The sequence below is a fragment of the Acipenser ruthenus genome, chromosome 8 (assembly GCF_902713425.1).
Source record: "Acipenser ruthenus chromosome 8, fAciRut3.2 maternal haplotype, whole genome shotgun sequence".
Taxonomy (NCBI): domain Eukaryota; kingdom Metazoa; phylum Chordata; class Actinopteri; order Acipenseriformes; family Acipenseridae; genus Acipenser; species Acipenser ruthenus.
In genome coordinates this window covers 13,580,507-13,600,561 of record NC_081196.1, presented here as the reverse complement: position 1 = coordinate 13,600,561, position 20,055 = coordinate 13,580,507, and the positions used below count along the sequence as shown (strand labels likewise).

At 39.2% G+C, this 20,055-nt stretch overlaps 2 protein-coding genes across 5 annotated transcripts; one reads left to right on the top strand and one right to left on the bottom strand.

Moving 5' to 3' along the window:
- Nucleotides 1–1,408: 1,408 nt before the first annotated feature.
- On the bottom strand, nucleotides 1,409–8,588 carry LOC131737813 (short transient receptor potential channel 2-like). 4 transcript variants are annotated; one of them, XM_059029506.1, is made up of 9 exons: nucleotides 8,079–8,588; nucleotides 7,109–7,247; nucleotides 6,444–6,599; nucleotides 5,810–5,973; nucleotides 4,721–4,809; nucleotides 3,866–4,089; nucleotides 3,397–3,487; nucleotides 2,608–2,768; nucleotides 1,409–2,281 (listed from the first exon to the last, which is right to left on the bottom strand). In XM_059029506.1, exons 1-9 carry the CDS (start codon nucleotides 8,124–8,126, stop codon nucleotides 2,049–2,051), a joined length of 1,305 nt encoding a protein of 434 aa, XP_058885489.1. In that variant the 5' UTR covers nucleotides 8,127–8,588; the 3' UTR covers nucleotides 1,409–2,048. The 4 variants fall into 4 exon arrangements, with proteins under 4 accessions (XP_058885489.1, XP_058885490.1, XP_058885488.1 ...); XM_059029507.1 differs by lacking the exon at nucleotides 8,079–8,588 and adding an exon at nucleotides 7,709–7,766; XM_059029505.1 differs by lacking the exon at nucleotides 8,079–8,588 and having other exon boundaries at nucleotides 7,109–7,700.
- LOC117972765 (E3 ubiquitin ligase RNF121) lies at nucleotides 7,749–19,823 on the top strand. Its single transcript, XM_059029509.1, has 10 exons — nucleotides 7,749–7,771; nucleotides 9,301–9,490; nucleotides 11,085–11,122; nucleotides 11,768–11,909; nucleotides 12,696–12,850; nucleotides 13,637–13,744; nucleotides 14,749–14,869; nucleotides 17,391–17,524; nucleotides 18,041–18,142; nucleotides 19,445–19,823. The coding sequence occupies exons 1-10, from the start codon at nucleotides 7,764–7,766 to the stop codon at nucleotides 19,563–19,565; spliced, it is 1,119 nt and encodes a 372-aa protein (XP_058885492.1). The 5' UTR covers nucleotides 7,749–7,763; the 3' UTR covers nucleotides 19,566–19,823.
- Nucleotides 19,824–20,055: the final 232 nt, after the last annotated feature.

Genomic DNA, 20,055 nt, shown 5'->3' with positions numbered 1-20,055 from the left:
AGAGCTCGGCTGCTGCTTTTTTCGAAATTGCCTGGAATATTTATTTTACATATCAACCACACACGCGATTAACCAATAAATCCTTCTTAAATAATCACACTAGAAATAACACAATAAAAAACAAGCTCTTGTTGCTTGAAATGAGACAGCGTAATTTCATGAGACTTCAGCACCCGTAGTGTGTAAGATGGAGTGATAAGTAGGATATTTTGATTTGCTTACAAGCAGATTCTTCGGTGGCGCATGTAGTATATCTCCAGTTATAAATTAGAAAGGTGGAAAATAGTAGGTTCGAATCAGTGTCGTTTCCATTTTTAAAGAAATTCTGTATCCTTTATACACAATAATTACCAATAATGTTCATAAAGAGCGCTATTTGTACATAATGCTTTTTTTTGTTTGTTAAATTAAAAAAATATATGTAAATGTTTATGAAATATAAAACAAAAAACTGCATCTTCATTTAAAAAAAAAAATCCTTTCAACTTGACTGCACTGTTGACAAAAAGTGGTTCAAATGAACCACATGAAGCTTTGCTTCGTAACACTGTTTGTTTCAATTGGTTCATGTGGGGTTGAATCAGCTGAGGCTTCCGCCCCATCCCTAAAAGAAAAGTAAGCAATAGCTACTCGTGCTGGGCAGACCAGAACGGTATCTGTTTGGGTGTCAGTTTCGTGTTTGAGCAGTTTTTTGTGAATGCAATTTAACGAAAGATTAAAAAAACACCACCACCAGTTTCCAGAATTCAAACAGGATCTAGTCTGTATTCAAAATTGCAGAATATAGTGCTCGATAAGGCCCGTCACAGTTCACTTGCACAAAAGCAACTCAAGATCAGATTTTAAAAAAAATGCATCACAATATCTAAAACGGTTTAATGATTCACTTTTACATTACCGTAGCTTGTTTCATTTGCTTTGTTTTCTTCATGTGAAATTGGAGGAAGCGCTGTGTAACTGCACAATAAAAGACTTGGCATGCGAGAAAAAAACCACAGGCTGTGACAGATAAACAGTGCATTGCAACATTGAAGAGATGGGCTTTGTATAAAAAATGGAGATTGAATTTATTCTTAATACAAGGGCGGTAAAACGCAACTGACGTGTATCTGGGTAACGGATAGCTGAGTGTTGACTGTAGGTCAGCACTACAATGCGAGAAGCATTTTCTGACTTCATTTTCACTTCGGTGATCTCGAAATCAAGTGTATATATGTTTTAATACATATTTAAGCTGTTCCTATTTAAATCGCAAAAAAAAACTTATTTATCCATCTTGAACTGTATGTGGACCACACTTTGCCAAATTCTGGTATACAAACTCTTTCAATTAAACCCAGCCCAACCCCCAACCCCCAACCCCCAACCCCCAACCCCCAACATCCAGGATTTAAGATCACTGAGAGGGTAAGTTTTTACACGATCCAAGTTTAATTCTAACAGCAGAACATGCTACTCTTTCTTCAAGCCAACTATTGCAGTAACTGCCACATTTAATCTTCTGGAAACACAAGAACAATTTGCAGAATATTCAGCAGGATCACCCTTCATATATGAGTTTACTGCACTGAACTCAATGTGAAGTGTTGCAAATTAACAAGAACATAAATCCCCTTCCAAGTTACTGGAGACAAGTGCTGTTCAAGAAATCAGCAGTATCAAATTATTATTATTTTTTTTTTTTGACCGATATGAAGATATGACCTAGATACTGAGATACTCAAAATAGTTAAATTGGCCTCCCCTATATTCTTCAGGGCATAACATGATTTATAAATAAAATCGCTGGATTATCTTTTTTAAAAGCATGAATGATCAATTACAGTGTATGCTTTTCCTATTGAAATCATATGAATAATAATAATAAACACAGCTAATGTGTTTTTTTTATTATTCTGGAACATATTCCACGAGTCTCTCTCAATTTCTTGTATTGCTGCTGTAGCCAGTGTTTACACCATTGCAGTCCCAGAAAAGACGCGTCCGAGTTGTGTTTGACTGCGGAAGGACTTCTTGCGTTTTTGCGCACAGTTCTCTCAGGCCTTGTTTCAGTCTATCCAGATCCCACTGGGGTAGGTTAGTTCTCCGCAGTTGCTGGCGTGGAGCTCAATCTCAGAAAGGGGGTATTGGAAGCCACACAGTGGGCAGGGCAACTTCTCAGGGGAGCTACGCAGTGGACTTTGCGTGGGCCCGTAGCTGCTTTCTACATCAAGGGGGACTGGAAACTCATCACCCTGACAGGATGAGGCATGGACAGGTAGGTAATCCAGGCTGAAGCGATCTGCAGAGGGAGAGAGGTACAAAGCAATTTAGTACACATAAGCCTGTCTGTAATAGTCACAGTAAATCTCACCGTATGTAACTGTAAACATTTGTAATCCGTATATATTTTCCAGTCATGCTAGAACCAGATTCTTGATTCTGTGCTGCATTTCCTTGTAGTAATTGTGTACAAAAACATTACATGTAGATTAATCAACACAATAGGATGACTGGAGGGTTAATTAAATCCCACCCCAGTTTTAAAACAGAATCTGCAGAGTTGAATATTAGTTGGGCTTGTCAACTGAGAGAATTATTAAAAGAAGCAACACCATATTATCTCACCTCCACAAATGGGACAACAGCTTTCAGGAACTCCGGTCTCCACATCACTCTCAATTGGGAGTTCTGGGGTCCCACTGATAATAGGGGGTGAAGCTGTTCCCTTGTCAGACACAGTCCTCTGCCTCTTGGCGACACCAGAGGTCCTGGACTGAGTAGACCTGCTAATGACGGAAATATTGTACTGTATAGTATTTAAACTCATAGTAAAGAGTCAAAAACAAGCCTGTTGTCATTGTGAGTTGAAACTTGGGTCACCTTCTGAAGCTATATCATTGTGGACAGAAATACATTTTCACAGTATGGCTGAAGTTCTATAGTATGACATCACAAGCCACTCAAGGGTCCTGGATCTGCTTTACTATAAGCTGTACAGTGTCAAAAGCACCTATACACAAAAAAGACCCTCTTGTGAAAGAAATACAATGCTCCGAATGGTTAATGATGTCGGCATGATTTACAAAGGTTTCAGAACCTTCAATTAGAAATTGCATTTCAATTGCCATCGAGCATTTCATCACAATTCTGCCCTTTCAAACATAATCCATCAAAATAACAGCGTGATCTGGTTTAAAAAGGGTATACATACAATGGGTCTCTGTGATCGAGCAGACCTCAAACGGTGTGTCTTGTATTACAACTGTAAGCTTTGGTGGAAATTTTAAAATATTACTGAGCCCATTATATACTGTGCCTTGTTCTAGAACCCTGCAAGAACAAAAAGCACAAACAATCAGACATGCAAGAAGGCCGGATTTCAAAAGTCCTTCAAGGAACCTAATAAGCGAGTACCTTCCTGCAGAGCCCCGGGGACACCTCCGCTTGATTGGTCTCTTTCTGGTTGCCACAGCAGGAGTGACATCAGCAACCTTACTTTCTGGATCTGGAAGTCATTGAGCTTAATGAAACTGTTGCCTGGATACCACTGAAAACCCTCAAGCAGGAGCCCTAAGTGATAGCGTTGCTGACTTGAATATTTCACACAGCCTGGCAGCAGTAATATCAGGCTTAGCATTGTAAGCATTCATGCATCATCCCATTCAGATATTTTAGTTTAACAGTACATCAGTCTAACTCAAATGTCTGCCCTGGGTCATTCTCTTATTTATTAACTTTTTTTTTTTTTTAATAAAGGCAAGGTGCATTTAATCTTAAAAAAAGCATTCTGGTAACCTTAAACAGATGCAGTATTTATCAAAAAACTTTTTCTTTTTTTTTTCTTTGTAGTGCTACTACATACGATCAAACTTGCAAAACAAACCTGTGTGGCTTTGTTTTGTTGCTTGCTTGGTCCCTTCAAGATGTCCTCCCTCACTGCAGGAGGCAGTGTCTGTTGAGGGACATGCAGGTGGGCGTCTCTTGGACTGCGACGCTGAAATCACCATGCGGGCCGATCGGCTGAGACAGACTCTGTCTCTAAACCGCACGCATGAACTGGGGTCCACTCGCTGCAGTCTAGCCTGGACCGTCTCTGCGGAACATCCACTGCAACAGGGGAGGGAGGAGTGGGGCTTCAATTCTCATTTCACAGTCTTATCTTTGGGAGTGTTTTTTCCACCCCGGGGGAAGTAATTTGGGGTATCATACATTACTTATATTTTAACATTAAATTCTTACTTAGTGAACATGTTCAAACTTCATTATAAAGCCACACAGATAAATAAAATAAGGAAATGCATTAATATTTTATAAAACAGTTTGTTTAATATTATAGGCACCTTTTTCTTTAGCGGTTGCCTCTGACAATGGTTCCAGTTGGATTTGTAGATAGACTGGGGTGGTTACGCTTCAATCTGTGTAGCTTCGAATTTTTCTTATTCTTACTGTGATTGGCTGCAAAGACAACAGGGCTAGCCACAGATTGGATAATGTTTGTTGGGTTGTTTTTTCTTGTGTACAGTTTCCTAGTAACTGAACACATTGTGTTCTGGGAGATGTAGTTGTTATTGGAAGTTTTAGCAAAATTGTATTGTTACGCATTAAATTTCAATTTAGTGCGTATTTCAGATTTTTTAATGTGTAAAAAGGACAGACAGCTGGCTCCCATACCATAAAGGTGCAAGTCAGTTATGGATTATCATTTAACAGCACACAGCACCCTGCAAGAGAAACGTACCCCTGTGTTTGTCCAAAGAAGGTACTCTGGATAGTTGGGCTGGAAAGCCACTCTCTTGCCTGGCTTGCTCCCAGTTGGCCTGGAGACACCTGCATTAACAAAAAATAACAGAAACAAAAACAATATATTATGTGTGTGTGTAAATATATATATATATATATATATATATATATATATATATATATATATATATATATATATATATATATATATATATATATATAATGTCACATGAGCATAACAATCATATGAAGTGGCAATTTTCCTCTACTTTTAGATTTTAATAACTACAAATATTTATATATACATAAACACAACTTTGAATGTTAAATCAAGCAGTCCTACACACAGCTGCTATTTTCAAATTTATTTTTGTGCTTATTTCACTTGAAAGCTTCCTAAATTTGGCCAACATGCTGCAGTACACCTGGAAACAACTTGTGATCAGTCAGAACTCTGGCCTGTCATGTTGTTAAATGTAAGGCTAGAGCTCTCGTAAGTGGGAACCAGCTGGAAATGAGACCAGGGTCTATTTTAAGATCTTAACATTGCTGTGTGACAGGGGCACGGTTCTGTCACTAGCCTTGTCACTGTTCTTTTAGAGGCAGATGTACCTGCAGGAGCAGCGAGGCGGTCTGTAGGAGGCGAGCCTGCCAGCTTCTTGAGTATTTGTCTCCAACAGGCTGGTGGGAGTGCCTCTGCGGTGAGCCTTGCTTGAAAACGGAGCGGCTGACGTACACAGGTGTTATATAATGAGGGTGTACGTCAGCATAGATAGTCAAAAAGCTACCACCAGATACGGCTAACTTTTTCTAGTTGTGTTTTTTCAGGGCTTGTATTTCATTTTTTGCTCTGTATTGTTTGTACTTATACTTTGTTGTCTAATTGCTTGGGTGATTACCACTGTTGATATTCACCCAGCTTCTCTGAAGTAATACCACCACCCTGAGTAATGCCACTGCTGGTAGCTCAGTGGTGACGAATCTGCACTCCGGAGGGGTGTTTGCAACCGCATGTCTCTCTTTCATTAGTGGATCACCCACCCCTTTTACTGCTAATTTGATCTTGTATTGATAAACTGCACCACACCTGGGTCTCTGTGCCGTCAGACAGCACCTCGTTCTCGTTCTGGTCCAGCGGGGTTCGGATTTGGAGGAAGGACAGGCCGAACTGAACACGCTTGTTGAAAGGCTGGCTGCAGGTCACTCGAACCCGGTCCCAGAGCTCGCCATCCCCTTGAGAGAGGAAATCACCTGGGAGGGGTAAGCAGTACGATAAGGGGTGGGAGTCAGAATTGGAGGTGGGGGTCATAGAACACGGATACTCATGGTAAAACATGCAGCATCTCAAACTGCTCAGTACTGGTGGAATATGCACAGGATATCTGTTTACATTTTGAAGTTACATTCGAACACAAAAAACCCATGTTCGGCCCAATACTATTTGTAGCTTGCTAGAAGTGATTGTTAATTTGATACACCCAGGTTTCAGCAGTATATTTCAGAAACCCCAGTTATATACTGTATACAGTATACCTTTATGGCCCCAGAGAAAGGTTCACATTAATAAAAGTAATTCAACTTTTTTGGTCTAGTCGACAAAAACGTTACTAACAACTACAATAGCTTTACTAAAGTGGCCTTGTGTTTCATGGGCTTCAGTTTCTTTACATTTCTCTCAGATTTTATGAACAAGCTCTTAAATGGCCTGATTAAAGGCTTACCTTCCTTGAACATGCGCACACCGGTGCGGTTGGTGCCCTGTCTGGACTCTGTAGGGCTCATCAGCGTGGCAGTGGGCAGCAGAGTCATGTACGGCTGGTCCTGTGGCCACGAGGAGCGCCCCACATCAATCTGGATGAACGCAGACCCACAGTTTCCTGTGCATGGAAAGGGTAAGATAGTGAGACATTTCTAACATACTTCTTAGTGGCACAAAATATTCTTCCATACCGTATGCATATGTTTTGATATCCAAAGTTCTATTGCAGTTTGGTGTAGGTGGCATACCTAAACACACGTGAAAGGCCACGCAGTTATTAACCAATTAGTGTAAATGTAAAATGGCCAATAATAATAACATAGTACACTGCAACAAGAAGACAATAAGTAATAAACCTTGTTGCAGACGGCCACAAGCAAACTTTTTATATTTACATAACTATATTGTATAAAGCTATGGACATTAATAATAATAATTTTATGGCCAACTTTAAGAAGCTGATGAATGGCTCTTAGGCTCAAATTGCTTTAGAATGGAAGTCTTGTTTCCATCCCACAGACAGTGTGACTGGAACTGCTGCAGACATCCAGTTATGCAAAGTGCGCTGAGCAATACATATATACATACACACACACACACACATATATATATATAAGCCCTTCTCACCTATGTCAATGTATCCAATAGCACTGGCCCTTTCCAGCTGTAGCTCAACCTTCATTAAACCGCTGTGATCTTTGGGGGCACAAAGCCAGGGCCGCACAGCCTCCTTGGCCAGCAGAGTGTCCACACTATGCTTGGGGTCCTGACACACATAGAAAACAGTGACCCAAGAGAGCAACTGTTCTTCAGGGTGTTTTACCTCACACATCTGAACGTTTTTATGTATTTAAGGTGGCAGTTACAACATTGTCTTGTACATTTATTTAACAAAAAAACCCTGTTAGTCCTCTGAGCTTTAGTATGTCAGAGGGTGATCAGAAAGTAAGTTTGCCACATCAATACTATGGTGCGTTGATGTGGTAAACTTACTTTCTAATCATCTTGTATATAACCTTCACAAGCTCCAGGTGTGTTTACATGCCTTCAGGGATTTCTCTGTTATCAGATCCCATGCAATCAGAATTGTTATCAAGTAGGCCGAACACATGATTCAAAACAGGTTTATGCCGGCTCACAGGTGTAAACACTAGTCGTGCAATATTATCTCTGATAATCTTTAATTTGGCACAAACTGGATTCCGTTGGCATGAGCCAGTTGCTTACCAATAGGATACATTAGGAACACCTTGTCTGTTCAATGCATTGCTGTAACTAAATAATGTTCAGGTAAGGAATATTAATGAATAGCAATTATATTCATCACTCGGGATTTCCGCTACAGCTGCAACGAGTTCAGTGAGAAAACCTGGAGTGGATCGGTCTTCTCACAACGGGAGTGTTTTTTTTTTCTTTTCTTCTTCATAACACTTCAATGTGGAAAAATACTAATAACTGTTAAATAATAATAACTGTAAGATTTTATCATGTATATTATTATTATTATTTTCATTATTATTATTATTTTTATCATTATTATTAACAACAACAACAACAACAACAACAATAATAATAATAATGTACCGTTCTTACATACCTGGGAACTGAATGATACCACGTGTTTAATCTTCACTGGAGCCATCATTTCTTATGAACTACAAGTTACCTAAAAACACCATCGCTCTTCCTCATAATGTCTGTGATTTTTTTTTTTTTTAAATCAACAATATTTGTATACATCACTAGTAATTACAACAATATTCCTATTTAAAAATCCACGTTTACAAATTAAATAAATACATTTTGTATTTACATTTCCACATTTGTACAGTTACTGCAAGAAAATAAAACTACATTCACTCTTACAATTCAAAATGTTTTTACACAACGTACTGTATTTTGATTAATTTTTTAGCTCCCAAATTGCGAGTTTAATCAGTTAACCAATAATAACTTCCCTGTTACAATAACAGAACCCCAGCTGTTCCTCTCTCCCGCCAACCTCTAACCTTTCACCCCAGAACAGCGATGGGATTTTAAAATCCACTATTACTGACATGTATCATTACACTGATTACGATACAACGGAATAGAAAGTGATTTTTTTTTTTTTTTTTTTTTTTAAAGTGTTTTGCGGGAGGAAGGATTTAACATTTTTTATTGGCATTTTGGAGACATGGAATTATGGGAAATGTAGTTCTTGTTTTTCAAAGGGTTGTGTGGCTTTTGTTAAATCGACGATTATTCAATGCTACAGCGATTCACATTTGCTTTCTAGCCCTAGCATAGACTTTGCAGTTTGAATAATGTAAATTCCATATTATATATATATATATATATATATATATATATATATATATATATATATATATATATATATATATATATATATATCTGAACTTACTTTCTAATCCTAAGAAATAAATAATATATATATATATATATATATATATATATATATATATATATATATATATATATATATATATAATTTCTAGTAAGTAGCAGTTTTAGTTTGTCGTATTTCCACAAAACAGTACAATACCTCTTATTTGATTAAAATTAAGCATTGTAAGCCTAAACGGTAGCCTGGCTGCCCTTGGCAGATGCAGTAATTGACCTGGTGCCACCCAGCCCAGCCCCGCTCCCAGGTGACCCGTCCTCGCCATTCCATCCACCAGCTTCACCCCCTGCATCATTTTTACTCTGTTGATCTTATTGGTTTTTGAGAATTGTTCTTCCCTATCGTCGTGTTTTGAATGGACAATCGGAAATATTTTTTCTGTTATTTTAACTGAGCTGCGCTTTCTATTCCACAGATCTCATTGGCTATCAGAGAGTCGACTGACATGCAATATGCGTGGTCTGATTGGTCACCCCTCCCCCAACCCGGAAGTTGCGAGTGAGCTGCTGCTGCTGCCTGCTAGTGCTCTGAAGATGGCGGGTGTGTTTGAGGTGGAGGTTGATGGGGTTCATCACGATCACGGGGGCCATGAAGACGACAAGCAGGTTTGAGCGTCATCATTTATAATTACAGAGAGACAGTGTTGGATGCAGTTTATTAGTACACTTTAAATTCCATGTCTTTTTGGTGATAAGCGTGACGAGATTGGGCATTTGGTAGCTCTCAGTTCATGAGCATTATGCTTATAATATTGAGAGGAGCACGTATGAAGACAGTGCCACGTTTGCAATAAGTTACAAATATCTAGTGCACAACACCGACAAGTCACTGAAAAATAAATGTGGGGTGCGTATAATGTTTGCATAAATTATATTTGTTTTGCTTCCGATTCTAAGGCCATGGCTTAATATCACTACACCGACCCCAGTACCTAAAGAGGGACGAAAAATAATCACAAATAAGCTCGCTAACAATGGGATTCACATACAATACATGCAATGTGTTTTTTCACTAGGTGAATATCTGTAACGAGACAAACTAGATCTAAATTGTGGTTATGGCGATTTTCTGTGTGTATCTTCTCCATACCTGATCTTAGAAGCCATTCATGTAATGCTCCAGCTGTAGTAGACTTCTGATCATGACAGAAGTTGTGATGTGGCACATAGCACAAGGGTCACAAGTCTACTGCAACATGCTTCAATTCTAACGACTCTCCATCACTGACTAGCTTTAAGGTTATTCTAGGGAAACCCAGGAAAGGTCTATGTAAAGCAGAGCTGTGTAATCAGATAGGATTTGAATGGGGGGGAGGGGGGGTGGTGGAGTGGTTTTGTGTCCTTTGGGGGCAGTAGTGTGTACATTGAGGGATTGATTGTCAAATGAGGTTGAGTTTGTTTTCAAGTGTATTCATCTCATTAGTAGTATATCAATGGCTATACAGTGTCTGATATGAAATGTAATGAGTGCTGATTGTTTGTTTGTGTCAAGGCACATCAGACTGTGTAAAACTGTACCTTCTTTATTTTTCAAACTGTGATGTTATTCGCTGAGACCAAGGCCTAGTTTACAGCAAGGTCCTGGGGTGAAAGACAGCACGTTTCAGGCAAATACAATACTAAATAATCTAAACATACAACAAACACAAAAACAATTTGACCTAAACACAAAAACCTGGGTCATAGCAGTGCACCAGCAGTCAGTTGAGAGTTGTGTAAAATATCCCCACGCTTTAACTTTAAAAGAGTGAGAGTTCGAGAAGTCAAGTGTGAATCATAAGCTAATTTGTATGATCATTATAAGAAAAGGTGTTTAAAAAACAGTCCAAATTCAGGCATGTTTGGTCTTCTGTAAGCGTGTGATGCAGATTCCTTGTTTAAATGTGTAAAATCAGAATTGAGGTTGACCTGGCTGCTTTTTTTCATGAATTCTGACATGTAACGTGTTCTGTCATTTCTGTATCATACTCTATACTGAATGTCTAGATTACAGCTCCTTCAGCTGGATGAAGTGTGTATGGAGGGTCATTACCACGGCTTCAGCTAGCTCCTGGTGACCTGCGTTGCTTTTAATGAAGGATATGTCTTGGAAACTGTTTGTCGAATATGATCTATTCCGGGATATGAATGTTATAAACACTTGTACACGCTTTCCACTTATCGTCAGATTCTGCTGATTTTGCTTTTAATTGCTTTACAGATTGACATGTCCCAGCTGTCACCAGAAGAGAGGTGGAGGTGAGTTAGGAAAGATATATCCACTTGCTTGTGAACATGTGGAGAAATAATGGGGTCTGCATGTCAAAAAAAATAAAGGTTCAGGAAATTGTTTGTAAGTCCTATCGGTCTAATGTTCTAATCCAAAGGATAAAAGAAAGGTGACTGCTTTTCTAAATACACTTGTCTTCCAGGCATCATTGAAGGATTTGGCAGCTGAATATTCTTGTGAAACACATTTAGCAGTTAAAAAGGGTGTATTATAGCATGTGTTAAAGTTGAGAAATATCTTGTAACCCACATAACTAGCTGACAAAAGGGAAGCCCTGCAGTAGAATAGGATTTTATGTATTTCAGATTTTAAAATCTGGTAGCATGGAAACTCTATATAGTTTATCATGTGGCTGCTTAAGCTACTGTACTGTATACAGAACCACTCACTGCAGACTGTCCTTCTCTTGAAATACTGGCTGAACTACATGTTCTCAGTTGAATATAGAGAGCCTTTCCCATAGCTTGATCAAGTCTATGATTTTGAATTGGAATGGTTCAGCCAATCTGCAGCATTACTCAGTGATATGTACACTGCGTTTTCAGTGGCTCACCCCAAAGGCTAGGAGTCAACATGCTTGCTGAACATGCCTGAGCTGTGTGTTTGTGTTGCAGACTGGAACATGCACGGATGCACGCCAAACACCGCGGCCACGAGGCGATGCACGCTGAGATGGTCCTCATTCTGATCGCCACCCTGGTGATTGCTCAGCTCCTGCTGGTGCAGTGGAAACAGAGGCACCCCAAGTCCTACAATGTGAGAGCGCCGCTGTAAATAGCAGAGCATGTGTATTGTCTCGGAGTTGTAGTTTACCATGTGACCACTAGATGGGGCTGCAGGTAGGTTTATAGTTGAAGAGCTAGTGCTTATGGGCCCAGTGGTTTGCATATTTTTTAATGTAGGCCCATCTGCAAGCCAGTGTTGCTATGACTACTCTTCTTTATCATGCAGGTGCCATGCTGTTCCTAAACATTTTGCCATGCGTGTCTGTGAACTAGTCATGTGACCTTTGAACCATCCTTTACACGGTGTGTCTGTACAATGGAGCCCAGGCATAGTGGCTTTTACCTTTGTAAACCACTTTAAAAATGCATTTAAATCCCAGTACAACATCAGAATACTTTATACAGAAAAATCAAGTGGTGCACCAAAGGAATAACAGCTCTTCCATGGATATGCTCCCATTATTTTAGTGTTACAGATTGATCAAAATTGAAAAGCAACATGAAATTGGGTGGCCCGCTACTATTATCGGGGAAGACTTCTGCAGAGGTTTGTTGAATTTGAGAGGCTTTCATCAATAAGCACAATAACCTATGTTCTGAATCCAGGTAGTGAGCATGCTGTATGAAATAGATTTGAATAATGTGCAGTTATTACACCCTGAAAGCTTTAGTGCTTCAGGACATTGAAGAGAGATTTGAAGCTGCACATACTGATAGCAGTCCAGCAGGTTGAGGTTTCTGCTGTATGGATGAACCAGTGTGTGATGAGCTCCGTGCACGCCTCATACTCAAGGCTTTCGTTGTGCTCCCGTTCTAGCTGGTGACCCTCTTCCAGATGTGGGTGGTGCCGCTGTATTTCACAACCAAGCTGCACTGGTGGAGGTTCCTGATCACCTGGCTGCTGTTCTCCACAATCACAGCCTTCGTGACCTTCCGAGCGACCCGCAAGCCGCTGGAGCGCACCACTCCGAGGTAAAGCCCGGCCGCTCTCCTCCGATCTGCCTGGCCCGCTTTATGTTTTTATAATCTGCCTCACTCTTGTTTCAAATGCAAAGCACTATTTGCACCTGCTAGAAATTGATGTGAATTGCAATTTGTTCATACTGTAGCATTGCTTTTCACGTTTTTTTTAAATGTTAAATTAGTCTTGTGACTACTAGAAACACAATGAATATCTACAGCTGAATGAATACCACTGCTGAGCGCAAAGCTTAGGGCTGCAAACACTCAGGGGTAGGGTAGTTCAGATACCACTAAGGCATCAATAAATTGTAGTTATTTATTTTTAATGACTTTGAGATCATGAGTTATAAATCAACTGGGCAATACATTTCTCAACATTTACTCAGGAGCGTTCCCCGGGGGAAAAATAATTCCTCCTGTAAGGGTCGCAGTTTATCCAGATCGTGAAATGTTTGGGTATATTACTTAACACAAGACATATACAGTACGATGCAATAGACCTACAGGAACTAACCATAAAACCCCTCCCCCAAAAGGAGAATGGCTCTGGGAATCCACAGGACCTGTCTGGATGCACACAGTAAGGGTTGTGATCTGTACAGCAGACAACCAGACCATTTTCCACTGTATTTGATATATAAACCTATTAATCCGACATACCAGTGGGATTAATGGGTTTAACGGGCATTGGTTTTAATTGACTCTGTTAAGACCATTAAAATAGACCTGATTTGTTTTAAAAGACCCACCTCTGACCATACCTGAATTCATCTTTTTTTGTTTTTTGTTTTACAGACTGGTATACAAATGGTTTTTATTGCTCTACAAAATGAGCTATGCCACTGGGATTGTGGGCTATTCTGCTATCATGTTTACCTTGTTTGGCGTTAATTTAATATTCAGGTTAGTATCATGCTCTGTTTCGCGGTGTGTTTTTTGCATGTACTGGGATTGATTGAGTTTGTTTTTTTTTGGTAACATGAAAGGGGTTATCACTCCTCTGTCTTGTTTAACTGAAACAACCAACAGGTTTTTTTGTTTTTTTTAATATAGCATGTATGGAGTGGACTAAAAACGCTAATACAGTAGAACCTGTCATATCCGATTTAATTGGCTGCAGGGGTCCATTGGATATGTGAAAGTATTGTATCTCGGAGGGAGTCGTTCTACTACATTGTAGTTGCTTTATTACCGTCGGGGCATTGTTAGTTTGTAATGTCGGGTACATCAGTGGTAAGATACCAAAGTGCGGTGCTGCACGTACTCTGTACGTGTATTTGGCAATATACAAAGTAGCATTCCAAAAACAGATCTTCTCGTACTTTATCAGTCTATGCCAAAGTAGTCCGTTTGTTGTGGTGTGCATGTTAACCCAAGACAGAAACAACAAGAAGAAAGCAGCGTGAACTCAAACCCAAACCAGCTTTTCAAATTTAATGGTACAGTATATGAACCCTTGCTTTTTTGTTTTGTTTTATTTAACCTGGTTCAGCTGGGCGGTTCCATGAAGTGACAGCATATAAAAAGTGAAGCAGAATTCCCAAACGCAACATCTTTTTTGATATTGTTTTATCCGCAACTGAATCCATTCTGTCCTGCTAAGAGCTGAATTCACTGTTTTAGACTCATAATAAACGTGCATTGATCAGTTTCCATCAGTACCGCTCCGTTGGTAGCAGCCTGTGTAAATGCCAGGGGTCCATCGGTTAATAGAAGGTATTATAACTTACCAGGTTGGATATGACAGGTTCTGCTGCACACAATTACATTAGCTTACACTGCTTAGAGGTTCAACCTGGAACTCCATTACTTTCTAAACAGCCCAGCATCCTGACCCAGCCTCTGAATTAAGTGTTTCTAAAGTGTGTTGTCAAATGTGCAAGCTGTTCTGCTGTTTTGTGTTTCAGAATAAAGCCAGAAGATGCGATGGACTTTGGCGTTTCACTCCTCTTTTATGGTCTCTATTATGGAGTATTGGGGCGGGACTTTGCTGAAATGTGTGCAGACTTCATGGCTTCCACTATAGGGGTAAATAATTGAAAGGGACAGACACTGTATGGCAGGAGGCATTGGGTGTATGCTACAAGCCCTATTTGTAAGAACATTGTAACAGTTTTACCTGTATTGAGTGACACATTTCTAGCAGTTAAAACATGTTTCTTGATGAAGTTGCTGAATTAATAAGGTTGAGTATCTATAATGGAATACTTTGACTGCCGAAGTGTCTCTCCTTAAACGTGAGAGCTGAATCTAAAACACTGGCTCTTTAAATGTATTTGAATTCCAACTAACTTAACTGTTATGGCCACAATGGGTCTCTGTTTTGCAAAGACCACAGTGGAGATATGCCTTGCCTCCTCTGTGTAAGCAGCCTCAATCTGCTTTCTGGTGTGTATTGAAAGGGTAACAGAAGCACAGTAGCCTTATAAATCAATACGTTCTCACCACTGGACATATTTGAAAAAGTCTTGATCATGCATGTAGAAAGGGGTTAATTTGCTCAATGATAATTACACTTTGGCATGCACATTGTACATTCTGTTTTTGAGGATTTGTATTCTAACAATTCCTTTCATTCAAATGAATTTACAGTCTAAAAAGTAGACCTTTTAAATCTATTTTTGTACACACATGCATTGAAAAGCTGCCCCCATGTTCGTCTTTCAGACACCAGGATCGCATGAAAAGCGATTCAGATTCCGTGCAGTTTAGTAACTCCAAATTCTCTCTCCACTTCAAAACATTGTACGACTTTAAAGGGTGGGTAAATCGCCTTCTCATGCTAAAAAGCCTTACAATTGACCAAAAACTCATGGAAACATGTCTGAAAGCCATCCATACCTTATGCTTACCAGACTTCAGCCATGAAGATCACATCACTACTTCCTACTGTAACTAAAGGCCATCCCAAGAATTTCTTTATTAACAACTAAGATCTGCTGGAAGCAGCCTTGGCACGAGGGGGTTAGAGACCTCTTCATTCAGTTTTGTTTTTTTTAATGTGACACCATTTATTCAACGTTTCAATATATTGCCATTTAACTCAAAATTATAGTGCTTTCGTTTAGTGTTTGATAAGCAAGGTTATAAAAAAAATACTGAAACTACTAAACATTTAACAAAAATACAGCCATTTGCAATAAATAAATAATGAAGCCATTTGCAAAGCACAGATGTTTCTTTTGTCCCTTTGTTATCTTCGTGTTTGGTAATCGAATAGCCGATTGCTTCAAACTTAGACTTTTCTGTCCCTTAGCAGTAAGGTCTAATACACTGTACACTAGTCTTAAGTAGTCATTGGTACCTACCAAGAATAAAAAATTCACGTTTGTACCCCAAAATGTATTAAATTAGCATAGCTGGGAATTGGTGCGACCACCTATAGAGTTAAGAGTAAAATGAGAGTAAAATCTCTTAATTCATTGAGCAAGATTTGTTTTAGAACAACAAAAACATGAAAGAAACTTGTTCAAAAACACAACTGCGGGGCTTGCTGTAAGACATAACGAAGTTCCAGAAAGTCCCAGGTTGATTAGCATCTACTGAGAAATGTGTTGAACTCGTTTGGACTACCGGTATACTGGATGCCCAATAAACAGCCAAAAAATATATATAAAATATATATAAAACGACATTCTACTGGCGAGAGTCTTGTATTGTCCCTGTGGAATTCGGGTATTTAGCATTATTATTATGTAGTGGGAAATGTGGGCGAGTAGGGTAGCCTATAATAGATTTATTACCAGTATTTAAAAAATGTATTGTAGGCTTCTAAACATTTTGACTGGATCATTTTTATATCGTTAACCTGAAGTGCTGGCTTTTAGCTCTGTTCGTAGAGCATCAGAATTGCTGAAGCTACAGTCCTGTAGGAAAACTTGTACATGTGATATATGTAAGTGTGTGAGATTTATAATAAATATATATACATCAAAACATGTTTAGCAAATAATACACAGGTTAGTACACAGAGCTTTCTAGTGGAATGTTTAACGTTTTTTTGTTTCATGTGCTTTTTTATTATTTGTTTGGTGGCCAAATGAAGCAGGCTGCACTTGCGGTCCTTCAACACAAACTAAAATCTTAGTGGAAACACAGTTTTAGAAAGCTGCACGATATTAGTCGTCACGCAAGGCCAAATTCGAGCTCGGACAGAAACATTTAAATATACCCTCCCATATTTTAATATTAATTAGGTTATTTGCATTTGGAAGGGACATTTCTCTCCCTAAAAGAAAACTACATGGGAACCCAAAATACTAAACAAGGTACTATCAAAACTAGCGTACGAAAAAGGTGACTTCTTTATTTTAGTCCATGGAAACCCCGCCAGTGTATCTAAATATATTTTAGGGAAGCTTTATTAACAATGCTACAGCTGTGTGTACCTGTTTTATCTGTGTTGTTCATACAATTTCGGGTATTGTTCTGTGTTTAGGCGGTGTGCTACCTGCAGGAGAAGGTTCCTGTGAACAGGAATGTACATAATGCTCCAGTATCTGTAGCAATACCAGTGCAGTGCCCTAATCTCTGCTGCTGTCTGTTTCAGTACTACAGTGCGTCCGGCATGCCCACCAAACACCTGTCTGATGACATCTGCGCCGTATGTGGGCAGCAGATCCTGGTGGACGTGAGTGAGGAGGGCATCATTGAGAACACATTCAGACTGTCCTGTAACCATGTGTATCCTTCACTGGGCTTTTATATCTATTAGTATTGTAGAAAAAAGGCTTAATATTTTTATTTAATAAAATATATATATATATATATAAATATATACAAGACTACAATGTGGCACCTGTAAGCACAATGCTTGACGTTAGCCTGGGCCATTTAAAAAGACAATATTACAGGGATTAAAGACAATTTGATAGTTTCATGATCATAAATGACCACCATGAAATCATATAGAAGAGAAATAGAAAATACAATGGTCTGTGTGTTTGAGATAAGGTTGCAAAACAGCTGCAAGTCAACAACCTTATCTCTACCCCACATGTGTGAGGTTTTACTTAGGTAAAAAAAAAAAAAAAAAAATGTATTTTGCGTAAGTGCATTACGCTTTGCTTGTTACTGGCATTGGGGGGTGTTTAGAAGGTGAGTTTGGTATTTATTCTAGCTAGCCATACCTGAGCACTGTGCTAGTGTCCCTCTTGACTCTCCAGGTGCTGGTTGTATCCTTAACCCTTCCCTCTCCAGATTCCACGAGTTCTGTATACGAGGCTGGTGCATTGTGGGAAAGAAGCAGACCTGCCCCTACTGCAAGGAGAAGGTGGACCTCCAGAGGATGTTCAGCAACCCGTATCCTTGTATTTCATTGGAATTTACTAAACCCTAGATGTGTGCTGGGGAAACTGAGGCAGTTGGTTTCAAAATGCGTTCACATGTGTCGCAATAGCAACACTTGCAGTGGGCTGAATGTCATTTTTGAATAAGCTAGCACGTTTCCACTGTTTTATAAGTCCTAAAAAGCAATAACGGGAAGTGATACCTAATTTGAAAGTTCATGAAAGGGCATACAGCAACAAAGAACAATTGAGACAGCGTGTTTTGGAGGTTCTCCTGTATACAAGAAATATATGTGATTAGAAGCTAATGAACCTGGTTTGCAGACGGATGGTGTTTTGAATTTGGTCAGCGTATGACTCAAAGTCATTTATTGTTCCAGGAGGGCTGGGTACGTGGTTTGTTGCATAGCATCCCTCCAGCTGTGGGCAGTCTTACTCAACCGACTCAAATAGCACACGATAGAGTTGTACTGTATTATCTATTACTCTAGAATATTGAGCTCATGGTGCATATTTATCAAAATTCCCCTGGCTTTACTGAGCTTAAGTAGTTTTTTTAAATTTATTTTATATAAAACAAAACCATTTTTATCAAGCGGAAAGCCACTTTAAAGGAAATATTTTAACGGAACACCATTTTAGAGCAAACTACTAGACTTTGATTTTTGTATTCCTGGTTAATTGGCTTTACCATCTTTTTCACTGGCCACGTGTTTAGTTCAAGTGAATAGTGACTGTGCTGTTTTGTTGACCTTTTCCCATAACAATAGCAGTTGTAGAAGCTCCGCACTTCCCTTACTTGCCATTTCCTCTCTATATGAAAGGAACCGAGAGGCAGAGTGTGTCCAGTTTCGGTCATTGACACGCTTGTTTCACCTCGCACACACACCCAACCCTGTACGTTCTGATTTTTTTTTTCTTCTTTTTTGGTCTAAATTAGTTTTTGAAAATATGAAGTACTAAAGTTGCACTATCTAAAGTGTACATTTTAATTCAGATGTTAAGAACCTGTGTTCCCCAGATGCTCCACAGCACCAGCACATGGTGGTCAACTTTGTGTGTAACGCATGCATTTTGAAACCGCTTCAGCAATTGTGACCAAGCTTGCTGTTCTTTACCCGAAGTTATTGAGAGTATTACAATATATGAATGTATGGAGGAAACTGTCCTTCTGTCTTTCCATCTGTATATTTCTGTATGTAGAGAGATAGGTCCTAGTAATCTACTTTTTCATCATCCCAAAAGTTTAATTTTGTGTTTACAGCTGTGGCAAGGGAGGCAAGTCATTGTTGTTTCCTTGATGCTCTTTACCTAGCTGGGAGAAACCTCATGTGATGTATGGGCAGCTGCTGGACTGGCTGCGCTACCTGGTCGCCTGGCAACCAGTGATCATCGGCCTTGTTCAGGGAATTAACTACGTCCTGGGACTGGAGTAGTAGGCAATCCCAAGAGGACACACAGCTGGTGGTTACTGTGTCTTCAGGGTATAGGCTGCGAAAAAGAAATCAGGAGGCTCATCTACCAGGAAACTGCAACAGACATTGGTGGAAAATAGGAAACATAATAATGAACTAGAATATAAATATATATGTACATAAATATATATTTAAAAGAAGAATGCTTGGATAGTGATTTTACCAGCAACTTGGTTTCATATTTGTTTTTTTTGGTGTGTTTTTTTTTTTTTTTTTTTTTACAGATAATGCTACTGGACTCATTCGTATAGGAAACTTTTATTAAAAGTTTGCCACAGAGTCTTTGAAATAACTGCACATTTGTCACAATTAGTTTTTAAACGTGGATATCCATCCTACATTTCTGGGGGAAAAAAAAAACCACACGGCCCTCCTCTATCCACCTCATTGTATTTAATGAACCCGCTGGGTTGACAGACTTCAGTTACCTAAGGTAAGATCAGGTAGTCAA

Bases quoted from the DNA above. Each gene is read 5' to 3' on its own strand.
- LOC131737813 (XM_059029505.1), bottom strand. From the start codon at position 7,313: ATGTGTGAGGTAAAACACCCTGAAGAACAGTTGCTCTCTTGGGTCACT. The intron at 5,974-6,443 runs GTAAGCCTTTAA...TACCCCTCCCAG, and splicing joins TGTGCGCATGTTCAAGGAAG to GTGATTTCCTCTCTCAAGGG. The intron at 3,488-3,865 runs GTTTGTTTTGCA...AATGACTTCCAG, and splicing joins AACAAAACAAAGCCACACAG to ATCCAGAAAGTAAGGTTGCT.
- LOC117972765 (XM_059029509.1), top strand. The intron at 9,491-11,084 runs GTTTGAGCGTCA...ATTGCTTTACAG, and splicing joins GCCATGAAGACGACAAGCAG to ATTGACATGTCCCAGCTGTC. The intron at 12,851-13,636 runs GTAAAGCCCGGC...TTTGTTTTACAG, and splicing joins CTGGAGCGCACCACTCCGAG to ACTGGTATACAAATGGTTTT.